The sequence below is a fragment of the Rhinopithecus bieti genome, unplaced genomic scaffold, assembly GCF_001698545.2.
Source record: "Rhinopithecus bieti isolate Rb0 unplaced genomic scaffold, ASM169854v2 scaffold_48474, whole genome shotgun sequence".
NCBI classification, from domain to species: domain Eukaryota; kingdom Metazoa; phylum Chordata; class Mammalia; order Primates; family Cercopithecidae; genus Rhinopithecus; species Rhinopithecus bieti.
The window spans coordinates 66,700-91,184 of record NW_016819100.1 but is presented as its reverse complement, the minus strand read 5'-3'; the positions used below and the strand labels follow the sequence as shown (position 1 = coordinate 91,184).

General features: G+C 40.7%; 1 protein-coding gene and 1 long non-coding RNA gene across 3 annotated transcripts in view; one reads left to right on the top strand and one right to left on the bottom strand.

Annotated features, from left to right (window-relative positions):
* Positions 1 to 10,751: 10,751 nt before the first annotated feature.
* LOC108519318 (uncharacterized) lies at positions 10,752 to 16,382 on the bottom strand. Its single transcript, XR_001882601.1, has 4 exons — positions 16,179 to 16,382; positions 13,367 to 13,481; positions 12,252 to 12,408; positions 10,752 to 11,609 (listed from the first exon to the last, which is right to left on the bottom strand). It is a non-coding gene; the product is annotated as an uncharacterized LOC108519318 (long non-coding RNA).
* LOC108519316 (glutathione S-transferase A1) overlaps positions 14,122 to 24,485 on the top strand; it is a 41,642-nt gene continuing 31,278 nt past the window's right edge. For both annotated transcript variants that reach the window (XM_017858239.1, XM_017858238.1), the window contains exons 1-5: positions 14,122 to 14,298; positions 18,930 to 19,046; positions 20,612 to 20,663; positions 21,540 to 21,672; positions 23,587 to 23,728. In XM_017858239.1, the coding sequence (XP_017713728.1) occupies positions 18,960 to 19,046; positions 20,612 to 20,663; positions 21,540 to 21,672; positions 23,587 to 23,728 (414 nt within the window). In that variant the 5' untranslated portion in view covers positions 14,122 to 14,298; positions 18,930 to 18,959. The remainder of the gene's footprint in view (positions 14,299 to 18,929; positions 19,047 to 20,611; positions 20,664 to 21,539; positions 21,673 to 23,586; positions 23,729 to 24,485) is intronic.

Genomic DNA, 24,485 nt, shown 5'->3' with positions numbered 1-24,485 from the left:
CTCATTTAACTTTCTCAACAGCCCTCAAAAATAGATATAACTCTCCTGATTTTGAAAGAAGAAACTTGAGCTCAGAATTTAAAGAGCCTACTGAATCTATGAACCACATAATGGCAGGAGTTGTGATTTATCTCAGTCTCCCTTCTCTCTGACAAGAAACAGTAATTAGGACCACCCAGGGATCAAGAGTATATTAACTCTAATTTACTACTGGAATTTCACCATTTGTATTCCTTTCAAAACAAGCCCATTTTCCAGTTGAGGAAAATACAGTTATACTAGTCCTCAACTCACTCAAGTTTTTAGGTTGTCAAAGTAGAGAAAGAAACATTTTTATTATTATTTTTTCTCCAATCAAGCTCCTGAAAAGTTGCTAACAGAAAGGAACTCAAAATTCAGATGTCCCCCTCTCACCCTTCCCTTCCAATCTTTAGTTGGTTAATGGAGTCTGAATGGGAAAATATGAAACAATTTCTCAGACAGAAGCGGAGCCAGGTTACAGGGTGAAGTGGAAAAGCTCCGGACCTGCAATCAGAAGGAGTTTGGGCTGGCCCAACACTCAGCAAGTGTGCAGCGTGGGCCAGTCGCTTTAACTCTCTGACCCTCAGTGTGCCCATCTTTCATTAGGCTATTAGGAGCCATTTCCCTGGGTTGTTGCAGAAGGTAGATACACTCCCTAGGTATTGACCATGAATGAGGAGCACGTGTGTGTGAGACCCACGGCAAATCTTTGAGCCTCTCTGGTTCTCATTTTCTGTTGACCCAATGAAGCTCAATGGTAACCTTTGCCTCAGTGTTTGCCTGGCCTTTGGAAACCTCATATTGTGAAGGTGATATGTTACATATAAGCAAGAGCATTATGATAAAATGTTATGTGAGATGATAATAATTCATTTCCCTTTGAAACATGATCCTCAGTAATGGCTAAGGGTGTAACTGTGTGATTTCAATCACTCTAGTCCATAACAATTAAAGAAGCATACTCCACTCTTTGTGAGGTTCATTCTCCCTTTCCTTCTGCTGAATCACGCTATTTCCATTTCCAACGGGAGGAAAGTGCAATGTGCAAAGTCTCTAATTACAAGACAGATGAGTTGATTAAGTATGTTCCAAAGAATTATTTACTTTCTAAAAGTTAGACTATTTAGTTCCAGATTTTAATGTCTAAATTCAAGTCATACATGCTTTTTTAGAAATACATCTGTTGGTAAGGACAAGTATATTTTTGTACCAATGTATCAACCTTGACGACCACAAAACTTTGCAAGAAGAATCTTAATATGTTATAACACAGCTGGGGGTTTGGAGAAAAAAATGCCACTGTTTCTAAGTCTTGGAACTCCTGCTTTCAATGAGTCCTGTGTGTTTCCACTCGCATTCATGATACAATTATTTATGGCCTGTCCCTGTACACTCCGTTTTCATTTTCTGGTTCTCTGCTATGTTCCACCTCGCAAGCAGGCTGGGATAGAGCAAGGGCCATCAAACTTCCTTGATGATCCACAATGAATTCATCTCTAACCACTTACAATGGCCAAATGAGTGTGCACGCATGCAAACATCCATACACATAACATACATGTAACTGAAACTAAAAACTCATGAAATATTACTTACTCTCCAGCATGTCATGCTCACTGGCATTTTTTATTGTTTCCTATTTTCTTTAAAAAATATGTGGATTTCGTAATTCGCTGAAAAATTACCATGCATATTTGAGAAACACAAACTTAGAAAATAAGGCTCAGTCATTGGTTTTGAATAGCAATGGGATTGAATCCCAGATCCACCACTTACTCTGGGCAAGTTGCTTAAAAAATCTCAGTATCACCAATTGTAAAATGAGAATAATAATAATAACATTCAACTTAGGTGATTTTTGTAGGATAAAATGAAGATAAATGTGGAGGAATGGCCAGTGTGTGACTGATGCTGAAGAAATACTATCTCCTTTTCTATCCTGCAAAGTTGATGAGGCAATACATGTATTTCCAGGTTATAAAACAAAATGCACCCCAAAGAGGTAGAATATAGAAAACCAAAAGGAGCAAGAAATTAGGGTCTTCTGTCTGTTGAAAGAATTTAGTTCTTCTAGCTACAGTTAAGCAAGCCTGAGGCCTACTTTCTGCTTTTCATCAAATTCAGCCTAACAGCCAAAGAGCCGGTCCTCCTTGTCAGTGACATCCTCTGGTTTCCCAGCCCCTTCATGGATTCCCAGGGCCTTCACCTGGGTGGGTTCCAGGCCTATCTTCGTTTTCGTCCTGGGTGTGGATTTTCAAGTTCATCACCACATGGAGTGTGATAGTGGACACTGCATTTAACTTTTCTGATGTTCCATTTCACTAACTAAAGAATGGAGATAATAACAAGCATTTAATGGGACTCTAAGGAGGAGTCAAAATATAACATATTGAAAGAGACTAGCATTGGGGAAGGAAGGATCAGTCGAAAGTTTTCAATAAATATTAGTTCTTGAATTCTTCCTCTTCCCACTAACTTCCGTACATGCATTATTACCACAGAGTCTCACCTCTTAGCATGGCAAGAATGGTCACATTTAACCAATGGACACATGAGACTGGTTTGCTGGAATCTGAGACTGGTTTGCTGGAATCATAGTTTTTATGTTTTAGGGAAACACTTTGAAGTATCTAAGGATGGAATATATGATATTTGGGCTTTCCTCACATTATTACAAGATTGGGGAAGTGGGTGGGCATGTACATGAAAACATATTGGCTTTAGTTGGTGTAAACCATATATAAAATTCTAAGCCCCCTCCCTCACTCTGACCATCTGAACGGACCTCTCTTCTCAGCAAGGCCATTCCAAAGCTAACCTGAAAAATGAATTCAGGCCGTGATGGGAAGTTGGGGGGTTGGACAAATCTCATTATACCTCTTCTCTTTTGGAATTACTAACAGAACAAACATTTTTAGTCTGATAAGAAATATTTACAATCTATTTTCTCTGAAGCCTGCTACTGGGTGACTTCATCTCCATGATGTAGAGAACTTTGTTCTCTACAACCCCATATTATCCTAAATTACACATTCCTTTCTATTGATTCCAGGTAGTTAGATAGTAACTTAACCCTTTCAACCAATTGCCAATCAGATAAATTTTAAATCTACACACAACCTGGAAGCCCACACTTCCAGTTGTCCCCACTTTTCAGACCAAACCAATGTACATCTATATATATTTGATTGATGACTTATGTCTCCCTACAATGTGCAAAATTAAGCTGTACCATCACAACCTTGACCACACATTCTCAGAATCTCCTGAGGGCTGTGTCTCAGGTATTCGACACTCATATTTGGCTCAGAGTAAATCTTCAAATATTTCACAAAGTTTGACTCTTTTCACTAACGTTGGTAGTTACTGATTCTATGATAGGAATACAAGGAAGGTAGTGATACTTTTGTGTTATTCTTATACATGTTAGTAATTTATATAATAAGAGGATAAAATGTATACCAGAAAGTAAATGTAAAGTTAAAATGCACACTACATATGAGAAGTGGAAGACAGTGGATTAAAACAAATAACCTGTTAAAGACTGAGTATATTAATTTAATGATTATTTTATTGTGCACCTACTAAGTGCCAGGTGCTGTGTGAGGTTTTGAGGGTAGACAGTGAACAAGACAGACTCAGTTCCTGCTCTTGAGTAGCCTACACATCTATAAGAATGGAGACAAGTAAACAGGTGATTAAAATCAGGAGCTTCCAGGAGAACAACCAAGCATTCCCCAGTGTTACCAGGTCATCCTCCAGTGTTTGAGCAGGAAATGCTGGGAGGTGTCTGTGGGACGCTGCTAAGTGCTGCCCTCTAGAGGTGTCACTGAGAAAAACACCTCCCAGTCCAGACCAGAGTCCCTACCTGAGGGTTTTCCTTGGGGGTAAGTCATGGATAAACTCAGGAAATCTTGACCCTCGGGTAGCAGCCGAAAAGGAGGGTTTCAGGCGAGGTGGCGTCCTGTGAAGGGAACTTCTAGCGCGTCCCTTCAGCCTCACAGCCCAGTGTGGACCTGAACCTCGGGACGGCACTTTCTCCATTGCTTCACATGAGCCTGAGACTTTAGCCTCAGCCTTTCTCAATCCTATGAAGAAATAAGCACACAAGAAATCCAAACACTGCCATTGCAGGTTGTTTTCTTTGTACAAATGAATACCCTGTTTCACTGTTACCCAGACATCAGCTCTGCAGCTCTGGGATGTGTTCAGAGCCCGGGTAGGAAGAGTTCAGTAGGAGGGAGGGAGGGGCAAGGCTGGGAGGAACCCAGGCTCCCCGGTCTCCATCCAGCCTGACTTGAAGGCGGGGGCAGGGCTGACTGCAGCCCTTGCTTGGGCTTCTGGGGTCTCAGTGCCCTAAGGTTGATGATCACAACCCAGTCCTCAGCCTCACAAGAACATTTCACTTGCCAACCCCACCCCACCTCGGTCATCCTCCTGCCAGGATCACACACCTTTCCTTAGATTTTTCCTGAACTGTACACTTTATTAATGTCTAGCACACACACACACACACACACACACACACACACACACCCCATGATCTATAGATCCTGGTCCTGTGTGATCATAGATCCATAGCAAACTCTGTTGCATGGAGTAAGCTAGAAACCCCCACATTCCTGACCTGTCACCATAAAGAACTCCATTAAACTGTAAGTAACCACTGCAAACACTACTACCGTTTATTACTTGTTGTATGTGGGTCAGGCCCTGTATCTTGCATTTTGAAACATTACAATATTCTGTTTAAGAAAATGTTCTATTCCCATTTTGCAGATGAGGAAACTAGGCTTCAAGATGTTAAGTGACGATTCCCAGATCACACAGCTATTTTGAGGCAGAGTCAAGATTGGTACCAGATCATATCAACAGTGAAATACAGGAAATCTTGATAAGTGTCTACTTTGACTTTTACTTTTATAGATTCTGCCTATTAAGTCAACTGCATTGTTATGCAATCACTGGTTTTCATATTTGTATTAAGTACCTGCATCCACTCAGAGCTTCTGATCAGATTGAGACAGCCTTATTGCTGGCTGCCATTCCAACCAACATGACTGCTCTCAGGACAAGGTGTGATTTATTTCAAAGTTTAAATCACTGGATCTAGATCAATAGTACAGTCTATTTTCATCAATATTAGATTGATTTAATTTTATTAAGGATGATATAAAAGAGCAGCCATCTCTCAGAATCCTAATAGTGTATGTTTAATGAGCACTTATCATACACTGGCTACTTTTCTGAGTGCTTTGCATGACTTTGTAATTTAATCTTCATACCAACCTATAACACAGGTACCATAAGTATACCCACTTCATAGGTTAGATACTAAGATACAGAGATATTTGACAATATGTCCAAAGTCAAGAAGCCAGGACATGACAACAGTGATATTAAACCCACACAGCCATGTCACAAGCCAGAGATTTTCATTAAAAATAATGTTACCGTGGAGACTTTAATTCCTTCCTAAAATTGAGAATTCTATTCTATTGTGTCTCGTATACTCCAGGAGGGGAAATTATAATTGCAAGAGTTATAACTGTGCAACAGCTATGACCTTGAGATTTCACCCTTAGCAGGGCTCCTACAAACTGAGCTAATGTAAATTACAGCAGAGGGCCCTTGGTGGCAGAATCTTGGGTGGCCATTGGCCCATGGCATACCCATGCTGGGGACACAAAGGCTGTGGTCTGATCTCACTCAGAGACACATGCTTTCCTAAGATATGACAACACCATAATTAGAAGAACTGCATGATCCTTTAACTCCAGTGACATCCCCTCTAAAATCATGACCTAATCAGGGACATGGAAGTGATCAAGGTGGAAGTAAAGTGAACTAGAAGATTTAGCGACTATGTGCTGTGATCTATGCCCTTTTCTTGATGCTCTAGTGTGGATTTCAGAATGGCCACCACCAGCCTCCTCTACCAAGCTCAGAAATCTTATATTTTCCCAATTATGTACTGGACAGAAGCCATTCAAGGTTAAAAGTCTACAGTGCTATGGAATGAATTAACAAGAGCCCATTTACTGTTTCTGCTTCTAGTTTGAAGAGAAATTTCTGGAATCTGCATAAGATTTGGAAAAGTCAGGAAATAGTCAGATCAAGTCCCTATGTGCCTCTGAGGAGGGTATCTAGTAGAAGGTACACAGGGAGGTTTGAAGAGCCGGGAATGCTTACGTGTGAAGGGGTGTAGCTGGTGATGGTGGAGAGGGAGAAAATCGTAAAATGGAAAGGATAGGCTCCTAGAGTAGGTCTGGCAACTCTTTCCAGGCTAAAAAGGGCCAGATTTCTATTTGTATTTGCTGGAGAACCATCTCCAGCACCCTGAGGATCCCTTTTCTTGCTTTCCTGCTTTTGGCACCATGAGTGAGCTGTGGTCATCATCTCAGGATCCCATACAGCCCACCCCATCCAAAGACACGCAAGGACATGTTTTAGACAAAAGGAGTTGAAATAGGTTCATTTTGAATTTGTTTCTCTTATAAGCTTGACAAAGTGATATCTTTGCAATGTTGTACACTTAGATAACGACACAGTGTTGAACTGGTTGGAAGTCCAGGTCAGAGGGTGAGGAGGGACATGAGCCAGGGTAGCAGCCATGGGGTAAGAAACGCAGAGCCTGCCCTGCACACACTGTCTAATGGGGGTATTGAAGAGCACACAAAGGGCCTACCTAGAAACTTCTCTCAGAACTGTATTTAATGTCTTCAACAGCATGAGACTTACTTTGAGAAATCTCCGTGTTAAGTGGCATCTGGCCAGTGGCCCTGTTTCAGTCTCTCCCAACTTCTTCCTAAGATATCATGAAGATAAATCAACACAGACAATACAAGGGACCTATTTTGTAGCTGGATGGGGAATAAAAACATAAATGAAATAACAGGATAAAAGTAAAAGAAAGCTTGATAGGAAAAGCACTTCCAGAAGCTAAAAACAAATTCCTATTTCATTTGAACAGTTGCCAGGCAATATTTTTTTTTCATTTTATACATTTAGTCATTTCCACAACCACTTTTTCATCCTGAAAGGGTAGGATACATAGAAATTTCACTCTGCCTTTTTTTTTCTATTTTCCAAAGATGGGAGTTTGTTGTTCCAACAAGTGCCAATGGTTGAGATTGACGGGATGAAGCTGGTGCAGACCAGAGCCATTCTCAACTACATTGCCAGCAAATACAGCATCTATCAGACAGACACAAAGGAGAGAGCCCCATATAGTATATTTTCTGTTCTTCCATCAACAGAGAACACAGGAGTGATTTAGGTCCTTCTGTGTGTGGGCGGAACTATGGCAGGAGCATCATGACTAGCCGTAGGCTGGGCCCTAGGCGTGTATGCTGGGTCCAGTATTGCAGAGTTCCATGGAGATGAGGAAATAGCGAACATGGGGAGTGTTCAGGTGAGTGTGATTCTAGAAGACAATGCAGCCTATATATCCAGGACCCTGACAGAGGTTTCCAAACACTGATGAACCGTGAACTCAGGAGGATGGGGAATCATGATTCCAGGTGCTCAGGCCTTCAGAGGCTGGACTCCAACCAATAGTTTAGGACAAGGCATAGAACATTTGAGAGTCTGTAGATGAAGGCCTATGGAGGAAAGACTGCAAAGGAGCTGAATCTCAGGTTCCAGTAATTCCAAGAATAATGACCAGGAGCCTAAATTTCCAGCCAATTATATGAACTGGTCAACTTGACTAAGGTTAGAGAGGCTAGTGCTCTAGATACTAGGCTTACCTAAATGAAGCAGGTATCAAATGATACAGACCTAAGCAGCCAGGCTGATTTGCACCAGCAAAGCCGGGAGGAGGGGTCTCCTCCCTTGTTGGCAGTTCCTTGAAAAGTCCAATATAGAGTTACCAATGATCTAGCAATTCTACTACCAGGTCTACATCCAGGAGAAAGGAAAACACATCCTCACTAATCCATGCACGGAAATGTTCATAGGAGAATTATTCATCATATGCAAAAGGTGCAAACAACCCAACTGTCCACCCATGGAAGAATGGAGGAACAAGATGTGCTGTAGCAGACAATGGAATATTCTTGGGTTATGAAAAGAGATGAAGTACTGATGCATGCTCCAACGTTGGTAAGCCTTGAAAACATGTGCTGTAAAAGAAACCAGACACCAAAGGCCACATGTGACATGAATTCTTTTGTATGAACCATCCAGACCATTTGAGTCCAGAAAGGAAATCAGTTGTTGACAGGGGCTGGAGAAAGGGGACAATGGGGAATGGCTGCCAAAGCATGTACTACTGCCTTCCCAGGTGATAAAAATGTTCTGGAATTAGACAGTGATAGTATTTGCGGAATTCTGTAAATGTACTAAAAATTACTGAACAATATTCTATAAAGGGGTGGCAATTATGGTATGTGAATACATGTCAATAAAACTGTTATTTAAAAGTATTCACCAGGTACAGTGGCTTACATTGTAATCCTAGCACTTTGGGAGGCCGAGGTAGGCAGATCACGTGAGGTTGGGAGTTCAAGACCAGCCTGCTCAACATGGGGAAACCCCATCTCTACTCAAAATACAAAAATTAGCCAGGCATAGTGGCAGGTGTCTGTAATCCCAGCTACTTGGGAGGCTGAGGCAGGAGAATCGCTTGAATCTGGGAGGTGGAGGTTGCAGTGAGCCAAGATCGCCCCACTGCACTCCAACCTAGGTGACAGAGCAAGACTCTGTCTCAAAGAAAAATAGAATACAGGACCAGGGGCAGTGGCTCATGCCTGTAATCCCAGCACTTTGGGAAGCCGAGGTGGGTGGATCACGAGGTGAAAAGATCAAGACCATCTTGGCCATCATGGTGAAACCCAGCCTCCACTAAAAGTACATAAATTAGCCAGGTGTGGTGGCGTGCACCTATAGTCCCAGCTACTCAGGAGGCTGAGGCAGAAGAATCACTTGTACCCAAGAAGCAGAGGCTGCAGTGAGCCAAGGCTGCCCCACTGCACTCCAGCCTGGTGACAGGGCAAGACTTTGTATCAAAACAAAACAAAACAAAACAATAAACAAACAAACAAAATAAATAAAAGTTTTGTAGGAAACACAGTTTGAAATGAGAAGAAAGAAGATGTCCTAGTTATGCACTGGCTTTAACTATATGAATAATTTTACCATGTTTACCAATTTTACCATGTAAACAATGGTGAGGTCTTGAAACACAACCATGACTAGAATTGGCCAACATCATGTGGAGAAGGTAATGGAACAATGTTTTAAGGAAAATAGTTGAGGGAATTTCTTTTTTTTTTTGAAAATTACTAGCTTGTTTGAAAAAATATATTGTTTAGGGATATCTTTTAAAGACGTACCTTATTTCCTAGTTTTTCATTCAGTTATTTTATTTTTTTCTTTTTTAAGAACTTCTAACATTGGGCATAAAAATGAGCCTGGGATGTGTAGTATGAGGAGAGAGGAAAACGGACACGTTGAAGATGGCTGTGCTGGGGAGGCTGTCTTGGGATTACGTAAATGGCAGGTCTTTAGTCATATGAATCATGCTAAGCTTATGTATAGAACAAACCACAGCAGAGTGAGCAAACCTTATTTGTAGCATCAGTAGTTACTTGCAGTAATTCCACTAATTTCTCTCATGACTGTGACGCTGGACAGGTCACCGATGTTTCTTGTACCTGTATTTGGTCATGTGTATTACAAACATTTTAGTTATAGATCTACCACAGTAGATTGTTCTGAGAAATAAATGTAAATATATTATAAAAATCATAGCCTAACGACTGACATTTAAAAGGCACCCAATGGAGCTGAATTACTTTGCTATCATCTAACGCTCCATTGTCTCAAGTGTTTAAACCATAAAATCTAAGGCAGAAAGCACTTAGTAGTTTGGTTATTTTCGTTCCTTGGTTCATAGACAACCAATCTCTGGCTGTGTCCTCACATGGCAAACATGCCAAGGGAGTTCTCTAAGGTCCCTTTTATAAGGGGACTAATGTCATTCATGAGCGCTCCACCCCCACGACTTGATCATCTCCTTAAAGCCCCACCTACTAATGGCTTGAAAGAGTATTATATTTTTAGGGACCTCTTCTAAAGACATGGGGGTCAGGATCTCAACGTATGAATTTATGGGAAACATAAACATTCAGTCCATAACATATGGTAACAGAAAAATAGTGCCTGGGAATGTGTGGGGCACTGACCTTCATGTCCAAAAGCCTTCCCTGATGTTAATGGAGCTCCTGACTCTCAAGGCATGGTGTAAAAATAGACTGTGAATAAGAATTCTACCAGTTCTACCAAAAAGCCCATGATATGTGCATTTGAACAATGTATATTACAATATAGCATTGAAGTTGTTTTCTTTGTGTACCAAGTAATTATCCATACTTTTGTATGTATACATAGTCTGAAAAGGTATTTGCCAAAATATTATCTTAAATCAATGGTGTCATATGTCTTCTCTTTTTATTATTTATGATGTTAATTTGCTGAGATATTTTAATAAATATCACATATCACTCAAAATTTTTATTATTAAAAAATGTATACGTCAAGTGTAGTCCAAAGAAATGTTTTATGAGCTTATATACACCAAGGATCTAAATAGCAAAGTTAACCTTTTGTCTTTGCTTTATCACATGTCAGTCACTACACCCCGTTTGCCTCAATCAAACAAATTTTTTTTTTTTTTTTTTGCATTTCAAAGTAAGTTGCAGACATCTTTGCAGTTCACTCCGGGACACAGTGGCATGCAGATTACAGCATAGTGAAAGCAGTAAGAACTAACATTGCAAGAAAGAGGATGAATTAAAGTTCACCCAGGCTTATTTCAGATCCCAGAGCAGGAAATGAGGAGAGCAGATAAGGAGAAATGAGGATTCTGAAAGAGTCTACTCCTGGGAGAAGTGTGTTGTCATGAAGGTGGAGTCGCTGCCCAAGAGAGACTGGAGAGAGAGAGAGTGTAAAGCCACCGAACACTAGGGCTGCACGCTGTAGGGCCTGGGGCAGACAGAACATGCTGCAAGAGGGGAAAAGCCCCTGGCCCATGTGGAAGATGCAAGCTGGGTGGGTGCTGTGGATGCCACAGCTGATGTGGAATGAGAAGAGAAAATGGGAATCTGGGCTCCAACCAAGAAGTGAGCGGAGCCATGCTTCTTACTCTCTCACTGAGTCAGGGAACATGGAGAAAGGTCTGGATCTTCGCACCTGCCCAGTAAGGAAGCAGAGGTGGGAGAGGGAGAGTCAGGCTGGACATATTCAGGGATGAAGCAGAGGCCCCAACCTCACTGCACATGTGTTCCTGACCTGATTCCTCCAATTCTTCAGGTGTTGAAGAGCCATGGACAAGACTACCTCATTGGCAGCAAGCTGAGCTGGGTTGGTATTCACCTGGTGGCACTTCTCTACCATGTGGAAGAACTCACCTCCAGCTTCCCTCTGCTGAAGGTGACCCATTTCCCAGTCCTCAAGAGGCAGCTCCTCATCTTCCACCTTGGTATCTAGTATGTGGGCACTTGGACTGGCCACATTCTGATCCCAGCCTTCTCCAGGTCTTCAGGACCCCCCGTGTCTCCAAAATGAGGTTTCAGGTCCTGATTCTGAGGCATAGAAATTCCTCTTGTTATGCCAAGGAAATTTGATGTGCATGCTACCCCAAGAAGAACATTTCACTGTTTATAATGCTAAGGACCCAGGGCCCAGCATCTCTCCTCATCCCTCTATTTCACTGTGGTTTTTGCTCCTGAGTTCTCTGTGATGCCCTTTATCCCAATATGCCCTTGTCTTCCCACACCAAGCGTGTCTGAGCAGGACCCTTCCCTTCTGGTTCCTTCTTTGGGCGCTGGCTCCTGCTGCCAGATCATTGTGTTCCTTGTGCACAGCTCTCCCAACACGCTGCCCGCCAACGCTATATCTCTCTAAGGGAAAAAGCGGCCCCATGGTTTGTCTTTCACATTTTCTATTTTCATTTCTAACTCAATTTTCCCATATCTTCACTTCTTCTGCTTAGAGACTGATCTGTGCTGATATCTTACAGGCACATTGTTCTTTCTCATCTTCTGCAAGAGCCATGAATATACAAGATTCAAGTGTAAGAAAGAGGGTGGGAAAACTGAACTGAATAAAGTCTTAAAGACATTGTTTGGGAAAATGCTAGTGAGCTGCATGTTCTTCCTCTTATCTTCATCTCTCACTTAGTGACTGTTCCTGCCTCCATACTGGTGCTGATGGAGGGAACTCACCTGGTCTTTGTGTAGGAGGGACTCAGATTTCCTGGGTTGTGTTAATGGTGGTGTCAGCCCTTGGCTTCACTCTGAGGCTGTGCTTTGTGCATTGCGGGTCCTGAAAATCAGAATCAGCAAACTCCGCACAGTGAAGAAGTTTTTGCAGCCTGGCAGCCTGAGGAAATTACCCATAGATACAAAAGGTTTAGAAGACGCAACAAATATTTTCAAGGTTTGATAAAGCAGGCATAGATGCCAAGAACATATAATACAAATATTCTAAAGTTTTGCAACAATAAATTGCATTATCTAAATGTTGGTTGTGGCTATTGTGAAGTTAATAAACGCTTTAAAAATTATATGCTAACTACATAGTAAAACATCCATGACCAGATTTAGTTAAAATTGATTTCTTTTCATTAGTATCTGATATGAAATCAGATTTCCAATCTCCCCATAAATTTTCTTGGAATTAAAAATTCAATAAAAACGTAAAATGTAGACTATGTGAGTTGTTTGACTTGTTCAAGAATTGTCCTGTAACATATGTCAAATGACCTGTCAAAAATTCAGGGGTAGCAATTTTCTCCTGACAATTTGCACAAGAAAACAATTACCATTCTGGGGAATGGCAAATGAAATTTTCTTTTTTTCCTTGACATACATTTTATTTCTCATGAAAACACTTTTTCTTACGCATTTTCAAACAACAATTCTGCCTGCTGTGGATTCCTCAGTTTTCTAGGAGGTGAGGAAATATTGAACAGCAAACAGACCCACCCTCTGCTCTCAGGCCACCCTGTTGTCCCTTACAGGCATGTGTTCCTGGCTCATCCTCACTCTGCTCCTTAAGGCTCTGTGGGGCCCCAGGCATGAGCCTTCCCTCAGTTCCCTCAGTGCCACTCAGGCCTGGGCTGCCAAGATACAGATGGTATATGTGAATTACACATAAGTCAGTATATGCAACATCATTTTTCTTTGGTGTGTCATTGTGCTAACGGGCTTGGATTAGAAGTGATTTCCAGGAATCCTTCCCTGCATCTTCTAGCTTCTGGGAGCTCTTGGCCTTTCTAGACTTTCATGGATTGTGACCACATCACTCTAATTTCTGCCTCCCTCTTCCAGCACCTCACCCTCTGTGTCTTGTGTCTTTTCTTCTCTCTGCGGAGAGGACAATTGTCAATGGATTCGGGGCCTTTCCAGATATACCAAGACGATCTCATCTCAAATTCTTTTACTTCATTACATCTGCAAAGAGCGTTTTTCCAAATTAGATCAAGTTCACAGGGTCTAGGGATTTCTATATGGACCTATCTTTCTTGGGGGCCAACAAAACGCCCTGCATGTTATAGATGAAGAAAGATTATTTGCAATTGATGAATCCAGGTGATGGATACTTTCAGATTTGTTATATTATGGGTGATTTGAGTGGCATAAAGAGGAAAGCACATGGAAATAGGGTTCCCGGATTTGGCAGATAAAATACGGGACACCCACCTAAATGTGAATTTCAGATAAACAATAAAGAATATTTCAGTATAATCAGGTTTCATACCACTTTTGGAAATAGCTATAACTAAAAAATTATTGATTGTTTGCCTGAAATTCACATTGACATGGATGTCCTATATTTTATTTGTCAGCCCAGTAAGAAAAGGGTGGCATCAGCTTGCCCTTCACAGACATCCCCCCAAGCTGTGCTCACAATAGAGGTTTTTCAGTTGCCATAGTCTTTGCATCCAACTCATGAAAACAAGTGTCTTAAAAAGCCAGTTTCTGCTGACTTGCAAAAAGAGCAAAATCCAGGTGAAATGTATTGTTTAAACTTTAATTGCCAACCTTGAAATGGAACATATTAACCAGTTTCTTCTGATAAGCAGATCACTTACTCATGTCTTAGAATCCAGTAGGTGGCCCCTTGGCCATGAAATGTGTGGGAGTTGCTTTTCTGTAACTTTATCCTTCTTTCAGTGGGAGGGAACTATTGAAAGGAACAACAAGCTTATAAATACATTAGGACCTGGAAGTCAGTTGACCAGCCACGACAGTGACAGCGTTTAACAAAGTAAGTACTGATCTTATAAATCTCTCTACATTGCCTCACACTCTCCTCTCTAGCCTCCTAGAAAAATATGCTAGTATGTGTCCTTAAGACAAGAAAAAGTCTGTTTTTACTCATATTGTGCCATCTTGGTGTGTTTGGGTGACAGTTCAAGAATTGTTTATTTCTATTCTGTTGGATGCATCTTTAGAAAAGTGTAAAAATGAAGAATTTAGAAAACCAGGGCCTCAGCATTTAATGGTATGGGAAACAATGACATGAGGAGAAAAAAAGAAATGGTAGCATTTTAAACAACCTGAGAATAATCAGTACTGGAAGAAGTGGCAATGTATGCAAAAATGTCTTTCTCTGTATAAGTAATCAACACACAATTGTAAATTGTGACACTGTAATACTATATTGGCTGTGAAAATTTAAAACTAAGGTTTATTATAATTGGAGTAAATTAGTTTGAATGTCAGGGGAACTAGATTCTAGTTGAGCCTTTGCCACTAATTAGCTCCATGACAAGTCATATTCTGTCCCTGGAGTTCTACCGACTCCTGGCCAATCTAGAGGATAGCTAAGAAAGAGGCTCTGACTGTTGCTGCCCTTTGAACTGTGTAATTCTTTGTATGGAGATCAGACCTGCCCACTCTAGGATATTTCTAGGTACCCTGCCCTCTACCTACCTGATTTGTAGCCCCCTCTCCCTCCCTGCAGATGTGACAACCCAAAATATCTCTAAACCTTGCTCAATGCCCTCCAGAGCAGAGGAGCAAAATCCCCCTGGTTGAGAACCATGGGACTACATGACCTCATGGGGCTAAGCAAGGCCACGTTACTGATGTGCCCCACTGCTTGGACGTTCACCAAAAACTTCCTGTTAATCCACATGGACTGATTAATGAATATCATTAACCTCTGTACAGGAGCTAAAAAGCAAAGAGAGAGAGACAGAAACAGAGAGTCATCATAGGACAGATTTCATGTAAGTCTAGATTCATATAAAATCTTATTCCTACTAGAGTTCTATGGACAAAATATAGAGAACCAGAGAAATGGATACAAGATAGATAATAGATGATGAAGAGACAGATTACAGAGAGATAGATACGTAGAACAACTGATAGATGAAATAACACATATATGGATGAATAGACAGAGATTATGAATAGATACATATACATAGATGGTTGATAGGTAAAATAATTGATGGATAGATAGATCAAAGAAAGAGGATCCATGGGCTACTCAATGTGTCCAGAGACTCACCCATCTTCCAAGCACTGGGACCAGAGCAAACACCCATTGCTGAGTTCCTACTATGAATTTTTTGTACATTATCTCATTTAACTTTCTCAACAACCTGCAAAAGTAGAAATAACTAACTCGATTCTAAGGAGAGAAAATTGAGGCTCAGAGATTAAACAACCTACTGAGTTTATGAATCTCATAATGGGAGGAGTCGTGATTTATCTCATTCTCCCTTCTCTCTGATAAGAAACAGTGTCATTGGGACCAACTCAGAGATGGAACTCCTTGAATTTACTCCTGGAATTATGAGAGCTTATATTCCTTTCAAAACAAGCCCATTTTTAATTGATGTAAATCCAGTTATACTAGTCCTCAACTCACTCTGGTTTTTAGGTTGTCAAATCAGAGAAAGGCACACTTTTATTAATTTTTTCTTCCAAGCAAGCCCCTGAAAAGTTGCTCACAGGAGGAACTCAAGAATTAGATGTTCCCGTCTCGCCCTCTCCTTTCAATATTTAGTTGGTTAATATACATTGAATAGGAAAATATAAAACAACTTCTCAGAGAGGAGCTGAGAGCCAGGTTACGGGGTGGAGTGGAAAAGCTCTGGACCTGCAATCAGAAGTTCAGGCTGACCCAACACTCACCAAATGTGCAGCATGGGACAGGTGCTTTAGCTCTCTGAGACTCAGTGTGCCCATCTTTAATTCGGATAATAGGAGCCATTTCCCAGGGTTGTTGCAGAAGGTAGATGCACTCCCTAGATATTGACCGTGAATGAGCAGCCTGCGTGTGTGACCCGTGGCAAATCCTTGAACTCTCTGGTTCTCATTTTCTGTTGACCCAACAAAGCTCAGTAGTAACCTATGTCTGTCTTAGCCTGACCCTTGGAAACCTCACACTGGAGAAAGTGGTATGTTAGTTATCAGCAGTAGTGTTGTGGTAAAATATTATGTAAGATAAAATTTCATTTCCTTTTGAAACATGATCCTCAATCAATGGCTAAGAGAGTTTAGTTTGGAGATTGGAATTACAACACTGTGAACTCTAGTCCAAAACAATTAAACAAGCCCGCCCCACACTTTCCTGTGAACTTCACTCTCCCTTTCATTCTTCTGAGTTATGCTATTTCCATTTCCCAAGTTACTTTAATTTACTCCTGGAGTTATCATAGAAAGTACAATGCCAAGCCGGGCGCGGTGGCTCAAGCCTGTAATCCCAGCACTTTGGGAGGCCGAGACGGGTGGATCACGAGGTCAGGAGATCGAGACCATCCTGGCTAACATGGTGAAACCCCGTCTCTACTAAAAAAATAAAAAAAAAAAAAAAAAAAAAAAAAAAGAAAGAAAGTACAATGCCAAAATATCTAATTACAAAACAGGTGAGTTGATTCAGTACGATTTCAAATAATTCTTTACTTTCCAAAGGTTAAACTATTGACTCCCATATTTTAAAATGTAGACATTTAAAAGATTTTGATGCCTAATTTTAGTCATACACACTTTTTTACAAATACATTAGTTGAGGCCAGCTGCGGTGGCTCATTCTTGTAATCCTAGCACTTTGGGAGGCTGAGGCGAGTGGATCACCTGAGGTCTGGCATTCAAGACCAGACTGGCCAACATGCTGAAACCCTGTCTCCACTAAAAATACAAAATTATCTGGGTGTGGTGGCAGGTGCCTCTAATCCCAGCTACTCGGGAGGCTGAGGCATAAGAATCACTTGAACCTGGGAAGCCGAGGTTGCAGTGAGCCAAGATCGCACCGTTGCACTACAGCCTGGGCAAAAACAGCGAAACTCCATCTCAAAAAATAATAATAATAATTAATAAATACATTAGTTGTTAAAGGCAAGTATATTTTTGTTCCACACTCAACAACCACAAAACTTTGCAAGAAGAATCTTAATGTTTAATAACAGAGCTGGGAGTTTGGACAGAAAATGCAACTGTTCCTAAGTCCTGGTACTGGAATTGCTGCTTTCAGAGTCCTGTGTCTTTCCATTCACATTCATGATACAATTAGTTGCATCTGTCCCTGCAGCCACTGGTTTTCATTCTCTAATACTCTGCTATGTTCCACCTCCCAAACAGCCTGGGATAGAGCAAGGGCTATCAAACTTCACTGATGAGTCCAGTCAATTTACCTCTAACCATTTGCAATGACCATGTGAGCATGCACACATGCAAACATCCATACACACAACATGCAGATAACTGAAACTAACAACTCATGAAACATTACTTACCCTTCAACATGTCATGCTCGCTGATATTTTCTATTATATTCTTTTCTATTTTATTTTTTAAAGTAATGCAGTTTCACAATCTGCTGAAAGATTACCATGCATATTTGAGAAACACTAACAGAAAATAAGATGCAGTTTTTGGTTTTTAATAGCAGTGAGTCTGCATCCCAGATCCATCATTTACTCTGGCAAGTTACTTTAAAAACCTCAGTATCCTCAAATGTAAAATGAGAATAACAACAGCATTCACCTTAGGTGATTTTTGTAAGATAAAATGAAGAGAAGTTTAGAAGAATGATCAGTGTGTGACTGACATTGAACAAATGCTAGCTCCTTCCATATCCTACAAAGTTAATGCAGCAAATCTCTTTTTCCAGGTTATAAAACAAAATGCCCCCCACAGAGTTAGAATACAGAATTCCAAAAGAAGCAAGGGATTAGCATTCGTTGTCTGTTGAAATAATTTGGATATTCTAGCTACAGTTAAACAAGTCTGAGGGCTAATTTCTGGTTTTGATCAAATGCAGTCTCACAGCCAAAGACCTGAAGAGTGACTTAGCTCCCTGCCGGTCCTCCGTCAGTGACATCCTCTGGTTTCATGGCCAGTTCATGGATTCCCAGGGCCTTCACCCAGCTGGCTTCGAGGCGTGCCTTCATTTTAGTCCTTGGTGCAGATATTCATGTCTATCAACAACCGGAGTGTGACTGTGAACATTGTATTTCTCTGATGTTCCATTTCATTAACTAAAAAATGGAGATAACAACCATTTCATGGTACTATAAGGAGGGTTAAAGATATAAAATATTAAAAGGGACTAGCATTGAGGAAGGATCATTAGGAAGTTTTCAATAAGTATTAGTCCTTTAATTCCTCCTCTTCCCATTAACTCCTATACATGTATTATTACCACATACTCTCACCTCTTAGGCTGTCAAGAAAAGTTACAGTTAGCCAATGAAGACTTGAGACTGGTTTGCTGGAATCTGAGGGTGGCCACTGATGGGTAATAATTTGAACCAAAAAAACATTCCAGGAACTCCTCCAACCAAGTCATGAAGAAGGCAGGTTCTTCTTCAGTATTATGGGTGGTTTTCAACCAAAAGTACATTTTTTTGTTCTATGGCTTCAATTATTCATTCATTCATTCAGGCTTAGAGAAACCTCCAGAAGACTGCTATCATGGCAGAGAAACCCAAGCTCCACTACTTCAATGCACGGGGCAGAATGGAGTCCATCCGGTGGCTCCTGGCTGCAGCTGGAGTAGAGGTAGGTTCTGAGTTAGGTCATGGTAAGTTGGATTTAAAATTGCGTTATCACATACTTTTCCCACAGAAACTATGAGATGATTACTTACCGAAGCATTGTGCCTTAAATACAAATGGGCTGTAATTAAGAAAAAGACGAACATATTTGACCAAGTAATTCTTAAAATTTCTTCTCATCTAAAAGCATACATATTAAAATACATTTAAGAAACTAATCACAAAGTGTAGAACTTAAGTGGATTAGAATTTAAACAAAGTGTAAAAAAAATTTATGGCATTTATACAACAATTAGAAACATGAATATCGATTGAATATTTGATGACATGGAAGAATTATTGTTAATATTTCATGTGTGATGATGTACTATGGCTATCTTTAGAATGCTTAATGTGTTTTAGGAAAACACATTGAAGTATTTAAGGATTAATCATACGGATCTGGGATTTCTTTGGAATTATTACAAGAGGAGAAGTAGGTGGGCATACAGATGAAACCATATTGGTTTTGATTGATAATTATTGATTCTAGGTGAGAAGCATAAGGAGAATCACTATGCTTTTCTGTTTATATTTATTCATGTTCATAATTTCAACAATAAAAAATAAAAATGCATAACATTTTAGAGGTAATTAAAGGTTGTAATTAGAGGTAAAAATGCAAACTACACATGAGAGATGCAAGGGAGTGTATTGTAACAAATTACCTATTAAAGATTGACTACATTCACAGCAATTATTTGGTTGAGCACTTACTAATTCCAGGTCCTGTACTAGGTCATGGAAATAGACAGTGAAGAAGATAGACACAGTCCCTGCCCTGGGGCGGCCTACATGTCTATGAGGATGCAGAGAAATAAACACGTGGTTAAAACGAGGTGGGGAAGCTTCTAGAATACACATGCATTCCCCAGTGGCACAAAACTACATCAGAAACTAGAAGTTTTCATTAAAAATAATATTAGTGTGGGACTCTCATTCCTTTATTAAATTGAGAATTTTACCCTATTGTGTCTCACGAACTTCGGAAGAGAAAATTATAGTTGCAAGTGTTAAAGCTGTGTAACAGTGGTGACCTATTTCACCCTTAGCAGGGTTCCTGAGAAGTGGGGCGATACAAATTACAGCAGAGGCTCCTTGGTGGCAGAATATTTGATGGCCATTAGCCCATGGCACGCCCTATGCTGGCGACACACAAGGTTGTGGTCTGATCTCACTTAGAGACACAGGCTTTCCTAAGATATGACAACACCATAACTTGGAGAACTGCTCAGTGCCTTTTCTCCAGTGACGTCCCTTATCAAAACATGACCTAATCATAGATATTCATGAGATCAGGGTGAAGGTGAAGTGAACTAGAAGATTGAGCAGCTATGTGCTGTGACCCATGCACTTCTCTCAATGATTTAGGTCTAAATTTCCAAATGGCCATGACCAACCCCCTCTGGGTACCCTGCCAAACTCAGAAATCTTATATTCTCCAAACTATGCACCAGATGGGGCCATCCAAGGCCACAAGTCTATAACAGAATGAACTAACAAGAACCCATTTGCTGTGTCTGCTTCCAGTTTGAAGAGATATATCTAAAATCTGCAGAAGATTTGGACAAGTTAAGAAATGGTAAGATCAATCTCTAAGTGCCTCTGATGAGGGTATCTAGTAGAAGATACAAGGGGATGTTTGAGCAGCCGGCAATGTCTATGTGTATGGGGCATGATATTTGGACATGGTGTAGAGAGAGAAAGTGGTTAAGATGGAAGGGATGTGGCTCTTTCATCAAGTCTGGCAACTCTCTCCAGACTAAAAGGACCAGACCTCTCAGAGTGTTTGCTACAGGAACAATCTCCTGCACCCTGAGACAGCCCTTTTCTGTTTTTGTGCTTGGGGCACCAGGAATGAGTTGTGGTCATCAGCACAGGATCCCATACAGCCCTCGCCATCCAAGCACATGCAAGAACATGCATTAGACCAAAGGAAGAGAAATAGATGCGGCCAATGTCTTGAGTTTTTTCTCTCATGGCAGGGGGGCATGACAAGGTAACACTGCAGCACTATTGCAGACTTTGAAGAGCACAGAAAGGGACCCTTACATAAAAAGCTCTCAGAACCTGCCTTAAATGTCACAAACACCATGAGACTTACTCTGGGAAACTTCCTGTTTTAAATGGCATCTTGTTGCCAGTCCTATTGTAACTTGTCCCAACCTCTTCCTAAAATATCCATGAAGGTAAATCAACACAAAAATCACTTGAACCTGGGAAGCAGAGGTTATAGTGAGTTAAGATCATGCCACCCCACTCCAGCCTGGGCGACAGAATGATACTCTGTCTCAAAAAAATAAAAATAATAATAAAAAAAGCTGTTTCAAGTGAAATCTTACTAGACAATAATTTCTTTTTCATTTTACGAATTTAGTCATTTCCACAACCATTTTTTTCATCCTGAAAGTCTGGGTTTCATAGACATTTCACTCTCCTTTTCTTCTTCCTTCTAAAGATGGATATTTGATGTTCCAGCAAGTGCCAATGGTTGAGATTGACGGGATGAAGCTGGTGCAGACCAGAGCCATTCTCAACTACGTTGCCAGCAAATACAACCTCTATGGGAAAGACATAAAGGAGAGAGCCCTGTATGGTATATTTTCTGTTCTTCCATCCACAGAGAACACAAAATGATTTAGATCCTTCCTTGAGTGGGTAGGACCATGGCAGGGCATCGTGACCAACACCTGGCTGGGCCTTGGATTTATACACTGGGGTCCAGTATTGAAGAGTATTGAAGAGTCCATGGAGATGAGGGAATAGTGAACATGGGGTGGGTTCAGACAAGGGTGATTCTAGAAGAGGATACAGTCCATGAATCCAGCACCTCATGGTGATTTCCAAACACGGATGAAACGTGAACTGAGGAGGATGGAGAATCACAATTCCAGGTGCTCGGGACTTCAGAGGCTGGACTCCAACCAACAGCTTAGGACAGGCATAGAATATTTGAGAGTCTGTAGATGAAGGACTGGGGAAGGAAAGCTGCAAAGAAGCCAAATCTTAGGTCCCAGTAACTCCAAGAATGATGACCAGGAACCTAAATTACCAACCAACTATATCACCTGGAATACTTGAGCAGAGCTAGTAGAGGCTGGCACCAAGGATGCTGGGGTTACCTTGACACATGGTTAGAAGGCCAAAACAGCCAGACTGATTCAATACTAGCAAAGCCAAGGGGTCTCCTTGCTGTTGTGATCAGACTGCATGATTCCAAATAAATCCTGAATGAAACTGCTGGCAGCTCCTCAAAAACTTTAATATAGTATTACCAATGACCCAGCAGTTCCTCTAACAGGTATATTCCCAAACAATCAAAAATACATTTTTTACATAAATGAATAATGCAAATAACAATATTCATAGTATTCAAAAAGTAGAAACAACCCAAATATTCATCAATCAATAAATGGAGGAGAAAATGCGCCTTAACCATGCAATGGAAAGATATTTGGTCATGAAAAGGAATGAAGTACCAATGCATGCTACAAGATGGCTAAACCACAACACATGTTACATAAAACAAACAAGACACAGAAGGCCACGTACTATAGGATTCTTTTCATATGAAATGTCCAGATATTCAAATCCATAGAGGTAGAAAGTAGATTAGTGGTTGCTTGGAGCTAAAGAAGTGGGGTGTGGAGAAAAATGAAGAATACTGCTAATAGTACAGATGTCCTTATCAGTGTGATAAAAATAATTCTGGAATTAGACTGTGGTTATTTTTACAGATTTCTGTGAATGCACTAAAAACCACTAAATAGTGTAATATAACTGGTGGCAATTATAGTATATGAATATGCATCAATAAAGCTCTTGTTTAAAAAGTGTTGTGAAACTCCAGTTGGACACAAAAGAAGAAAAGTTTGCACTGGTTGTAACTGTATAGAGAATTTCGCCAGGGAAGGGGATTCTTAGGTGGGGTCTCAAGAAAGGCACACATAGCTAGAGTTGGGCAACAGCACATGGAGAGGGCTGTGGAAACGTGTTTCATGGGCGTAATAATTGGAAGAACTACTAATATGGGGCATAGAAGGAGCCCTAGAAAGTGTAGAATGATGAGAGAGGATGAGGAATTTGGCTAAGATGGCCAGGGACTCTCTTAGGATTACTTAGGAAGCAGGTCTTTGGCCATTTGACTCACACTAAGTTCATGCACAGAACAAGCCACAACGGAGATGACAAATCTTGGCACAGCAACAGTGGGTACTGGCAGTGATTCCACGGATTTCTCTCATGTCTGTGACCACCGATGCTCTTTTTCCTGTATTAGGTCATTGAGTAACAAAATTTAGAGATCTGTCTACCTCGATAGGTTGTTTTAATAAATAAATGTTAATATACCTGTAAAAATAGAGCATAATGACTAGACTCTGAAAAGCACTCACTGGAGGTGAATTATTTTGCCATCACCTGTTACTCTACTCTCTTAGGTTTTTGTAAACCTATGAAATCTAAGGCAAAAAGTATTTGACTATTTGGTTGTTTTTGTCTTTTAGGATTGACATGTATACAGAAGGTATAGCAGATTTGGGTGAAATGATCCTCCTTCTGCCCATATGTCCACCTCAGGAAAAAGATGCCAAAGTTGCCTTGATCAAAGAGAAAATAAAAAATCGCTACTTCCCTGCCTTTGAAAAAGTAAGTGAAACTGTTCAGTGTTTTGGGGAACTGAGTTTAGAGGCCAGTAGAAAAATAGTGGCTGGGCATTCCTGGGGCCATTGACCTTCACTTTCAGTGAGACTTCGTGAACACCAACGCAGCACTCTGACTCTCAAGGCATTTTATGAAAATAGGCTTGGAGAAACAATTTTATCACTGATACCCACACTATAATTTTCCAGTAAACTTTTAATTTACTGAACCCCAACATGGAATTACCTGTTCAACAAAATCTCGTGTTCATAAGTAGAACGTGGGCTGTGGAAGGCTCTGGACCACACTAGAGGTTGCTGTTGAGTCTATGGAACCCCACGGACTTTGATTGAACGGGCGCATGATGAAAATGATCCATCAGAAAACATTCTGGCTCCATATGCAGGAAGACAGGATCCCAACTGCCCAACTAGAGAATACTGTAGTGTTTCAGGGATGGGTATCTTTTAAAAGGAGAGTGATTGTGGGATGCAGAGGAAGATTTTGTAAAATGCATTATATAGTAAGTTGTAGACATCAGTGCAGTTCACCCCTAAATGCTTCAGCTTGCAGATTATAACATAGTGCCAGTCAGGAGTGAGAGTCAATGCTGTAAGAAAGATGATGAATTCAGGTTCACCCAGGTTTACTACAGATCTCAGGGAGACAGAGCAGGGAATAAGGAGAGCAGACAAGGAGAAATGAGGACTCTGAAATCGTCTCCTTCTGGGGAAAGAGTGTTGTCATGAAGGTGGAGTTGCCG